Below are 12,021 nucleotides of genomic sequence, written 5' to 3'. Positions count from 1 at the left end.
CTCTACCATAAAGCTGTGGTGCTAACTGCAACTCGTACTGTATGTACATTTATGTCTCTTAATGGGTTCCTGTCAAGTCTGCAAAAAGTCTTAAAATGCATATCAGGCTCAGCACTCCATGTCTGCTCCACTTCAGAATTCAAGCACAGTGTTTTGTTCATCCTCATATAGTCTTTTCCCACACTGGCTTTCATTTAAGAAATTTATCAGATCCTTGTCTGTTCAAGTTACTTCTCTCACTGAATATTTAATTTCACTAGTGTTGAACTGTTCTTGTATTCCCTTTGAATCAAGCAAATGTTGGATAGTTATTCAAATCTTCTAAAAAATTTTGGATTTTTTTCCTTCTCTCAGTAGGAATGCATTCCTTTTTAATTCAGTCAGATCTTTCTTAACCTCACTCATTCCCTTTTACTGAATCTCATTTGTTCTAGTCCAGCAAGCCCAACAGTATGCTCAATCTCAGATTCCTTGGCTCTCCAGCTTCTTCTCCAAAATTTTCCTGTCACTTTAGATGCCCTTGGAGGTATTTTCAGATAACCCTTCATGTTCTCTGATGACTCTGAGCATCAGATTATTTAACATTTATTGTCCTGGATTGCAAAATTTACTCCCTATATTAATGCTATGTGAAACAAGGGAAAGGTTTATGTATTTTGCAGCATTTTCTGTCATAATCATTTTTCATTCCTGCCAATTTTCCACGGTGTTACATGATGATAAAATATTATCTGGGAATAACATCATTGATTAATGACATTTCAAAGGTTTTCACATTCTGTTGGTAACAATTTAACTTGAACAATTTATCTATGAATTTGCAAGTTAGGCCAAATTTGATTTTGTAACTAAATACTAAAATGCTCAGATTTTAAGCAGATTTTGAATCTTGCCTGCCTTTACACAGAGCATCTATTCCCCTCACATCCAAGGCTCAGATGACTGGGCAACTGCAGCTGAGTTTTTTTAACATTGCAGAGGTTGCACACCTTCAAATTTTACATTTTCCATTTTAATCTACCGGATTTTCCACTTTTTTGCAGCTGGCAAATCAAGCATCTGTACCATGACACCCATGATCTCTCCAGCTCCTCTACCCTATGTGCTTAATGGAGCTGGTCAGTCCATGGGACAGTTGTCTCTGGCCCTTGGGTTCCTGCAGCAAGGGAGAAACTGCTGCAACACTGTGTACATCTCTCTAGCTGCTGCCCCATGCCTGACTGAGACATATACTCCCAACAGATGACTGCCTCCAAAAAAGCAAGTTACTCACTGGGTGAAACTTCAGGTACTAGGTTAAAAAAAGAACTGAGACATATGAAGTGGACAGACTATCTCTAATCTCCAGAAAAAGCAGGAATTTTACTGAAGCTGTCAGGAAACAGTGCTTTGAGACTTCTTAGATTCAACTCAAGGAAAAATCAGATAGATTCAGAATGAAAATGGGAATTATACATTGTCAAAAGAACCTGAATAATGTAAGAGCTTAGGAGCCAAAGAGACAGGACTTCTATGCCTTGTAGGTCCATCCAAATCCAAAAGTGTGATCCAGGAGTGCCTATTTACACATTACAGAAATGTTGGTTGGGAGACACTTCTAGAGATCTCTAGACCAACCTCTTGCTTGAAGAAAGACTATCATCACACTAAATCAGGTCAGCTATGGTTTTGTCGGGCTTTGTTGAGCATCCTGAGATGTCCAGTCCTTCAGGCTTAACACACAGAGAGAGGGATCATTACCTCTACCCCATGCTGTCATAATGACTTTCCATTAAATTTAGAGCACTACGAGCAAAATTTCTCATCTTTTCTCATCACTGGAACAGCATCTAACACTCAGATGAAGGAGGAGAGTCCTGGCTTCTGAGAGCAGGCTAGGAACAAGTTGCATCTGAGCATACAAACCACTGCACAGCAAAATTACACTCTTTCATCCCCTTATGATTCAGCGTACCTTGCAATGCCATAGAAACATTACCAGAGCTTCAGTATGAAGGATGCAAATTATCCCCATAAGGCCATCCCTCTAGCCTAGGGATTAGAGAAATCTCTGGGATACATAAAACATGGATTTGAGTTCTGCCAAGCTAAGGGACTCATTTGTTAGATTAGTACTCTAATTGTTAACCTCTTATATGGAAGCTGCACTTTGAGTAATTACAAAAAATAGTTAAAAGCTTCCTTATAGATTTCCTTAACTTGCAGTAGAAGAGTTTGCATCCCACAGACAAAAATGTCTGGCTGCCACCCCACAGGCAGAGGACAGGAGTTTAAGGTCCATCTCTGAGCACAGTAATGTTAATTTCCTGATTCTGGGCATCGCTTCACTCAGTCTAAGGGTTTTTTTTAATATCACCTTCCTCAGGTGCCCAGTTCTTCCAGAGCACTGTAAGGCAAGTTTTGGCATATTGTCCTGGGTCCAGGAATCCACTTGAAAGTGAGATCCCTAGAGATCACACCCTGCCACACCTGTAGTGTCTAGGTTTTTTTAATGGATCTGGATCTAAGTCCCCTTTAAAATGGGGATTTAAGAATTTTGGAGAATAATTTTCATTTAAATTCAATGGAAAAAATTAGTTCAAACATATAAACTACTGCAGCTTAAAAATAAATTACTTCAGCTGACTCACAATATTTATAAAATTATACATTCTGATCATGGCAAATAAAAAGCAAAGAAGCTTATTTCAATTAAAAGAAAGCAATGAAAAAGGATCACATTAAGTCACATTACCTTACATTTGTTGCATGTTAAGAACAGATTCATGGACAGTTGCTACGGTTCAGTTGATGTGTAGTAATTTATTAAACCATGGTTATATGACTTGGGTGCCTAGGTATCTCAGGGCACAGACACAGAGTCCTTTTAGAAAACTGAATTTAAGACTCTAAATCACTTAGTTTTTAAGAACTGCCAAATCAATTGAAAAAATGTTCAGGAAATCCTAAAGCAGAACTATGATGTGAAGTTCCCAGATATTGTTAAGCCATATAGGTAATAACATCACACATCCTTTCTAGCTCTTGTAATATGTAGGCGTAATAAAGTATGGAATATTATTACATTAAATATGATATTGCTTTAGCTGAATTAGGCTGAGTCTTGAAGTTATTTTAATCCTTTTAGGCAGGTGCAAATGGTATGGGACTTGAGGAGTTAAAGAGAAACATTCAGTAAACCTGGAGCTGTTCATTTGAAAATGACTTATACTCTTGGGCACAATATCTTCTGCAAAACTGAACCTGGCACAGTGTAATACAGTAAAATTTTAGTAATAGATTTCTTTCCTTTTTCAAGTTCTCTGCCAGAAATATCAATTCGTCAGCCAACAATGAACAAACTACTGCAGAGTTAGAAAAGCAAGAACTTGCCAATCCTGCCATCTACTGGAAAAATCCTAAAACTGAGTAATTCAGTGTTTCCACTCTAAGATTGGCACCAGATCCGGCAGTATACGCAACCCCCGGCGAAAGAGGGAGTCCCTAGACATCCCGTGGCAGAAATCTGCCTTCCTAGTGGAGAGGTTCCTTGATAACGATATCTGCAGGGACAGGAATGTACAACAGCTGTTTGCAATATATTTGGCTATCATCAACAAGCCACAACCCAAAGTCCTCACTGAGTTTTTATCCAGTCTCCCACTGATTTCAGTAATAATTTTGCCTGACTAAAGAAAGAATGGAAAATGAGCTAAGGCCTCACTTGGCTAATAGTCAGTTTGGGAACTAAATATACCATTAAAAACTGTACATCAGATACATCAAAGTGCTTTACAAGCCCTGCTTAGAAGGCAAATACTGAAAGTATAATCTTTATGAGCTTATTTGTCATTCTTTTGTAGCCACATTCTCTACATAAACCTAATCATCACATGGATTCAACTGAAAATCCTCTTCCAGTAAACAACAAGTGCTTTATCTAGATAAAAAAAGTCTTTAAAAACAACTTCTTTGTAGTTACTTAGCATGTATTAATATTCCCTGCACAAGGACTATATTCTTTCCTTCATTTCTGCTCCCGTTCCAGCTTTTCAGAGACCAAAAGAGTCAGCCCTAATGAAGATCCAGCTGGGAAAAACAATTCAATCACTTCTAGTAACCCTACTTTAAAAACAAGGTAAGAAGTGTACCTGGGCCATTCAGAGGAAAAAGCAAACCAGTAAGTAACATAATGCCTAGATAGCCCTCTATCAGTCTTTTTAACAACAGCCTCCTTGAAAAACAGAAATAAAACTGAAATTGCAGATTTCTCTCCAACTTCCAAAACAACACCAAAGCTGTCCCATAGTAGCTGCATTATCAGCATTAAAGAGGTGGTTCCTTGTTTGGCCTGAGGCTTTTTTCCCCTTGAGCTTATGAATCCTCATGACTGTGTCTTCTCAGCAAGAGAAAGGGACCCTGAAACAGTAAATAAAAACATTTGAAAGGAAGAGACATCGGAGTACATAAGTATTGCAGAATGCAGGAACTACGCAGAGATTTTTTCATTCTCATTATTTTGTCTTTAAAATATTTTGAATCTCCCTCCTACAAATTATTGTATTAAAATAAAATGACACCAGCAGCCCGGGTGTTTCAGGCTCTGCAAAGGTTACATGTCATGTTTTCTCAAAAGAGGTACTGCTTTGTGAAAACTAGCTTAGCAGGTTAACAGAAACTACTTTTTTTTTTTGACAGCTTCTCTATGTTTTCTAATGTGCTCATTTCCATGTTTTTTTCTCCCACCAAAACATCATGCCAAGTCAGTATACTTCCAGAAGTTACATTCTTATTGTGCTCAACAGTTCTGGCTATTAAGGTCCTTAGGAAAACATGGTTAAGTTACTATTTTTCCTACTGCATTAGTAAGAACAAATCACAAGGGTTTTTTTCTTTCATTTTCCAAAACAATCCATTTCTAGAACAGCAAAAAATCATGGAAAATTTCATCCCCCAAAACCTCATGTTTTAAATTGCATTTGTGTTTAAGAAAAACAGAAGAAAAAGAGAAGCTAAAATGGAATTTAGACAGGACCGTCTCAAATATATTGTGTGTTTTTTATTTTTTCTATTGTTGCTAATCAAATGAAAATCAATAAGAGAATAGGCCTTTACTGGTGTTCTCAGATCACCTTGTAAATTACATAAAAAGAGATATTTTATTAAGTTCATAGTCATTTCTATATTTTTTTCCATTTTGGTTCACTAATTCAGCAACCAAGGACTTAATTAGTAGCACAAAGACAAGGATATCAGACTTCTGTTTATGTCAGAAAATTACATTCTACTGCAATAGTCAGTAAGGAACAGTGGAAATAACTATCATTACAAAGGTCGGATATGTAAAAAAAAAGGTGGTTCTCCCTTCAGTTCCACTTGTCCTTCCATATTGTAATATTTATCACTGTGTTTCTCATTTCACTATTCGTGCTTAATCTTTAAACAAGGCTAAAGACACAGGGCCAAATTCTTAGCTTTCTTAGCTGATTAGAATAGCTTCATTGTACTACATCATGTTATACCACCGCAGGGTCTATCAAAAGCAGAGCTAAGTCAATGATTTAACTGCATAGACACAAGATCTCAGCTGGGACTGGAGACTCAGCAGCACAAAGGAGTTGAGTCTGTCAGCAGATGTCATGGATGTCATGTGATTGTTTACTTCTATGTATGTATGAAAATTTAATTCCCTTACAGTAGGCAAAAATACTATTGATCTGTTCAAATAAATAGCAGCATTTTTTTCCTGAAGCAAACGAACACATGGCATAGTCACATCCATCATTTCTTTGGTAAACTCACTATATTAGGCTTTTCCACTTGGCAGTAAGTCTTTGACTCAGCAGTAAAATATTTTTAACCCTTTGTAAGAGGTTTTATAGCTGATAAGCACATAGCCCTACCAAACTAAAAAGATATTGGCTAATCTTAAGGATCTACATAAGAGCATTAAGAAGTCCTGAGCTTGATTTTCCTCTGAACTGTGCCGTCTCTAACAATGTATCTGGAGAACAAAGTAATCCATCCATGCTGAAATAAGAGAGGAGATAATGGAACAGAAAAATAACCTTCTTACTGAGCTGGGTCCACAAGTATACTTTCTTATTTCAGGACCCCACCAAGTTCAAGTACATCTGTTCCTCTGACTGGAGACAGCCAGGCTGATGCTGACATCCTAGCTTTCATTAAAGCAAGACAGAACATCCTGCAAAAGAAAGGTAAATCCTGCCAAAAAATAGGAAGCCAAACCAAAATCTCCAGTACAGCATTTCAAAGCCAAAATAGCTTTAGTCCACATTTATACTGACGCAAGTGAGAACTGATTCTGGCTTAAGTTATATTACATTATGTTCTCAGCCGTTCTAAACACTTGAGGTTCTTCACATGTATTTATTTTAGTAGCTCAATGCTGCAGTGTAAAACTGTGAAGTCTGTCTGTTTTTCTCAGCCACCATCAGTGAACTTTCTAGGGCATGCATGTCTGTGCAGCCTGCACAGTGTATTTCTATACACTTAAGTAAATGCATTTGAATGTGGTTTCTTGATGATTAAAATACTTCCAAAATTTTCTGTATACATTTTCTTTAAACCATCTGGCCTGGTTTTCGGCTGGTACAACTTTAGCTGTAACAATTGACACCAAATAAAGATTATGCAAATGGTTACATTGTACTCCACCTCATGAGGCAGACTGGCCCACTGTGTCTAGCAGAGTATGCCCTTAACAGGTATTTCACCGTATCAAGGTCTAGTGAAATTTTCTATGGGTATTTATCACCAAATCAGGTACTGAGAGCCATCATAGGTAGGCAATAAAGTTCACTCTACAGTGTAGATAAGTAAAATTGGTAGGAAGCAGAAAGCAATAAATACACAATGGTGGCACTGCAAGGTAGCCTAAAAGTAATTCATCATGATAAAGAAAAATGACCCATGATTTTCTTTTTTTTTTTTGAATAATAGTTTTTAGTGGCAGCAACCAGTTAGGTGGAAGATGAAAGCGGTAGTGGTTACTGAAGCAATAACTTTCCATCAGCACTTGAGTGCTGATGACAGCATTATTCAGCAAGCTATCAGCACCTGGCAGATGGTGTTAGCACTGTCACAAAGTGGGGTTTTGGTATCACACTGCTTATCAGAAAACTGTCAGGTAAACACACAGTGGCTGAAAAAACCACCTCCCCACACTCATCCAAAGCAAATGCTTAACACACTTAGGCTTTGGGATCCTTTCTGTCTTTATTTAGAAAAGCTGTTGTCAGGTTTCTTCTGCAAATGAAATTAAGTTGAATTTATAGGCAGCTCAACAGAAGAAGGCTAAAGATAAGTGTCTTACAACAAACATTTCAGGCCTGTAGAAGGTCCAAATCTGACTAATTCTATGAAGTACGGTAATCTAACTAACAAGAGCACATCTTGTCCTGTGATCATCTCCTAAATCATACCATATCAGGAATGTCTCTCTCAAATGCCTTTTCCATCCTGCTTGTTTTTCAGCCACAGGCTGTTACCTAGCGTCATCCATCCATTTCAGAAGGGAGTAGGCATTATCACCATTGACAACTATTAGACCCCAAGTTATAAAAGGTGTTCTTGCAGAACAAAGGACAGTCAACACTTTTTAAATTGTTCTGAAGTTTGGTTAGACAAGATGAGCTACACGTTGTCCTAAGTAGCTGAAGAAGAATGGAGTAGCATTTGGTTATCCTGGCAGTGCAGGGCTGGATGACTCAACCAATCACTAGGCATAGGCAGGGGAACAAAAAGTAAAGAGGCTTCATAAGTATGACTGGCATATTACAAACGTGTAGGGACCTGATGTGTCAAAGAAGAGACAGCTCAGCAGCAAGTTCTAAGAAAGATTTGGAGTCAGCCTGGCAGATAAAAGATGGGTTTTCTTCCTTGACTGCTTGTGAGGAAAGGGAAAACCTCCTAGATTTGAGGGATGGAGCCACTGATAGCAGGAACCATTGATCAGAAAAAGTTTGTAAATTCTAATTTAGCAAGATGAAGGAGGGTAAAATCTACAGATGAGTACTACTAAGGAAGTACTTTGTGCTTCAGCACCATAGTGAAACCTGAGGACATTTATAAGGTGCAGTGGTAGCCTTTCTAACTGGGAGAAGAAAATGGGCTGAGAGACTCCACTCTTCCCATATCTGTGATAGCGTTATGTGTTCCCTTTTCCTGTGAGCACATCACTTCACTCTTACCTGACTTGTTTCTAGACTAAAAGGAGACAAGAGGCACAGTAACTGCTGTAGTGTTTGTGCATCGTTGGCTATATGGAGTTTCTGATAACAGTTGCATCCAAAGCAAAGGAGAACAGGAGGGTTTTCTTTTTGGGGGTGGGGATGGGGCTTGATTTTGTTTATAAAGAAAAACTATCAGAGGTAAAGTAGAGAGGAAGAGTAGAAGAAGAAGAAGAAGGAATGTATTCTGACTGAATACTTCGGGGGAAAAAGTTATGTGTTAGTACTCTCACACAGAACTTTTCCTCAATAAATTTCAAACATATACAAAATAAACCAGAGAGAAATTATTTGCCCAGAGCCACTAAGCCAAGTCAGACAGCTTCATATAGAAGCTAAGTGTGCTGAGTCCCAGTCTAGCGCTCTGATGTCTCCTTCCCAAACTCTCTTCAACTGAGATGTTCAATAAGCATTTCTGCATTTGCACACAAATGTATTCACTCCCTGCATGATTATTACACACAGAGTGCCCTGCAGGCAACAACATGAGAAAGCATAGGTTCAGCCAAACCAAAGTCTGCTAGGCCTAAAAAATGTCAACATACTTACTGCTCTTTCCTTTATTGATCCTGACCCTTTCAAACTGCTATATCAGTATCTTAGAAGCAAACTGAGGGCCTCACTTTACATTAGCTGAGGAAAAAAAAAAAAGATAAATGTATGCAGAAGCCAATGGAGTGGCAAATAAGTTTCATAAACAGAAAGCATGGGAATGCTCAACATCCTTAGTGACAGTAATGCAGGGGAGGGAATGAGAGGTCTCAGTGAAGATTACCTCAGGGTTTGTAGGTCGTTACCATTTGCTTTCTAAACAGAGCGGAATTAAAGCAGGTGCATTCACAGGGGCCTGCTGGAATTGTTAAAGCATTGTAATAACTACATTGGAAAGCTTTTTACAAAGGGCTACTCTGCAAACATGCTTTTGTTGCCTTGTTCAGTCTTGAGACAGAGATATGAAAATGCAGAAGGGTAGATGAATGATTTTTTGTCTTAAAAGTGTTACATTAAAAGATTTTTTTTTCCTTTCTTTTGTTTTGTGTTTCTGAAGTTTGTTTTAAAACTGACAACACAACCTGAAATATAGTCTAATGTATTCTTTATCTCCTTTCAGGCTTGGGAAACAAATGACATTCTTGTTGCAGTCTACTATTTCCTTTTAGAAACAGTTAAAGACCTTTATTCTTTCCCTTCATCTTCTCTTAAGAAACAGGTACGAATAAGTACTTTAGATGTACAGGTTTAATTGGTAAAGGTATAGAAATGATTTGTCTTTGACAAGAAAATCCCTTTCTCCGGGGAATGATAGTTGAATATTTGCACTCAATATCTTCAGCTTGCATTAAGATTAAGCAAAACTAAAACAACCGATCAGGAGTTTGCCAAATATGTTTGTTTATTGAGAATTCATTGTATGTTTTCTAAATGTTAAAATTATCTAATGTATTAGTGCTCTTCTACATCTTTAATCTGTGGAACACTTATTACTACTGATGGCAGTTTTGTTTGCATCTATTTGCATAAGGCTTTAGTAATTACATCTAGTTGGCATCCAGAGATGTCTATCCAAAAATAGTAGTTATCTGGCTTACAAAATTCTATAAAATTTCATTTGAGACCTTTTGCTGATTTTTGTTTTTTTCCCCAAGGAATAGTAGTTTTCATATCAGATGATTAGAATACTGAGGTTGCTATGTAATATGAAAATAAATTTTTATTAGAAAGCAATTCTAGAGTTCAAAATTTCCCAATTGTTTTTTTCATTTGATTACATTAAATGTTGTGCAAAATATACACTCTCCCAGAATATACATGTTTCAGAAGAAACAATGACACTTAATAGGCTTAAAGTAAAACAGGGCAAATACTTGTAAAACACAAATGAGATGTGGATATTTAAATGTAGTTATATCTTATATACAATGTAAGTTCACTATTGACTCAGTACTACTTTATTGCGTACAATGCAACAACTTATTTTACACATAAGACTAAAACAAATTTAAAAATGCAATACAAAATACAGTCTATTTCTCTGAGATATACATAATTCTAGACTGAAGCCATCATTTTTCATGCTAGTGAGAAGCTTATAGTCATGCATTTGGAAGGGTTTGGGTTGTTCACATAAAAATACAGCAATGTATTGGCAGAAGTCACATATCATTCTCAAGGACACATATTTCCTTAAGTTGTTGATACTTAATTCTGTGGCAAATTCATAACTATTCAGAAGTACATGGTGAATTGGTATGTTCAAACCTAAGGAAGATATATGTTTATCAAATTAACAACTAAGATGCAATCAATTAAGAAATATTAAAGTTATACCTTTTTCTGCATTTTAATTTTCTGTTAAATTGGTAAACTTTATGCAGAATTTAGGATGTACAAGGTGAGATAAAAGTCAGATCTACTGTTGCTTTGGGAAGAGAGAGTTCAAGGATTTGGTCAGAGGTGGAAAAATCCACAGGTCTTCCCCCTTTTGTATGTCTGCTTTGTTGGAGATTATATTAAAATGCCCTTAGTCTGCCAGAATCTTTGTCTGTCTTTATTTTTATTCTTCTTACTCTGTTATATATAAGCCCTGTATTAAATATACACTGAAATAATGTTTATACAGCTTTGTTGAGGAGAGGCCACCATCCCACCTTCATCCAACCCAGCTAGCTGGAGAAGAACCAGAGGTTCCAAAGCATTGCTGGGTGAAGCAGCTGTCTTTTTTGGTTTTCAGTAACATCCCCATTCTGGTGAATTTATTTAAAGGTGTCAAAAAGAGAATTACAGGTACAACAGCTCATTTCTTTTGACATTGAAGCATTTCCAATAGCTTCCAGTAACTGGTTGAGAGAAGGATATCAGCGCTATCCTGGTATGATCTATGTGACACTGCTACTACTTGATGATTACATATTCAGTGTTTTGTTCTCAGTTTGCCACACATCTAACTCACAGAGAGAAAAGATTGCTTGCTCTCCTGTTTCAAAATTCTCTAGCCTTTTTTTACAATGTTGTAAAATTGGTGTGAAATTCAGTCACTATCAGCAAAGTAATACCTGATTGGCAGAATGGTCTGAGATTAAGATTGTACCAAACACATAAGAAGAGCTTTGGACAAAAGTGCATCCAGTAAGAGAAAACCATATAAATATATAAAACCATATAAATAAATATAAAGCCTTTCTTGCTTCTTTTGGAAATTTTCATAATATCATGTGGACAGAAAAGATTGCTCATTCAGTACATAACAGTCTTTAAGAAGTGAAGCATACACTTTTTTAAAAAATTGCCTCCACTCTTCAAAGGTTGCCTCTTGGGTTCATAGGAAGATTCAGATTGGAAAGGACCTCAGCAGGTCTTTAATCCCACCTCTTGCTCAAAACAGCATCAGCTATGAGATCAAACCAAGCTGCTGAGGGCTTTGGTCAGTCTGGTCTTGAAAACCTCCAAGGATGGAGGCTGCATAACCTTTCTAAGCAATCTGTTCCGATGCTTGACTGTCCTCATCATTAAAAAGTTTTTCCTTATGTCCAGCCTGAACTTTTTTTTTTGCCATTGCCTCTCTTTCTCTCAAAAGCCACACTGTCAAAAGCCTGGCTCCATCTTCTTGATGGCCTTCTCACAGATGTTGGAAGGCTACTGGGTTTCTTCTCTAAGCCTTCTTGTCTTCATGAAAGCATTTATTGCTTCAAGAAAGTTTGGGTGACCCCAGATGAATGAAGTTACTTGTTTTAATAATCTATCTTCATATAATTTCTAGATTAATTTGAAATAACACAAGCATTTACCACAC

The 12,021-nt window shown here is 37.2% G+C and overlaps 1 protein-coding gene across 6 annotated transcripts in view; it reads left to right on the top strand.

The window, feature by feature from the left end:
• KIF6 (kinesin family member 6) overlaps positions 1 to 11,034 on the top strand; it is a 173,831-nt gene extending 162,797 nt beyond the window's left edge. For 3 of the 6 annotated variants that reach the window (XR_012041872.1, XR_012041875.1, XR_012041874.1), the window contains 4 exons: positions 4,028 to 4,117; positions 6,091 to 6,197; positions 9,343 to 9,441; positions 10,852 to 11,034. Coding sequence is in view for 2 of the 6 variants with exons in the window: in XM_072858204.1 (XP_072714305.1) it covers positions 4,028 to 4,117; positions 6,091 to 6,197; positions 9,343 to 9,359 (214 nt within the window). In the remaining 4 variants the exon portion in view is untranslated. Of the gene's footprint in view, positions 1 to 4,027; positions 4,118 to 6,090; positions 6,198 to 9,342; positions 10,721 to 10,851 lie in introns of those variants that run through there. The other 3 variants (XR_012041873.1, XM_072858204.1, XM_072858203.1) reach the window with 3 other exon arrangements.
• Positions 11,035 to 12,021: the final 987 nt, after the last annotated feature.

The sequence above is a fragment of the Ciconia boyciana genome, chromosome 3 (assembly GCF_034638445.1).
Source record: "Ciconia boyciana chromosome 3, ASM3463844v1, whole genome shotgun sequence".
NCBI lineage: Eukaryota > Metazoa > Chordata > Aves > Ciconiiformes > Ciconiidae > Ciconia > Ciconia boyciana.
This window is presented reverse-complemented; position numbering and strand designations above follow the sequence as displayed.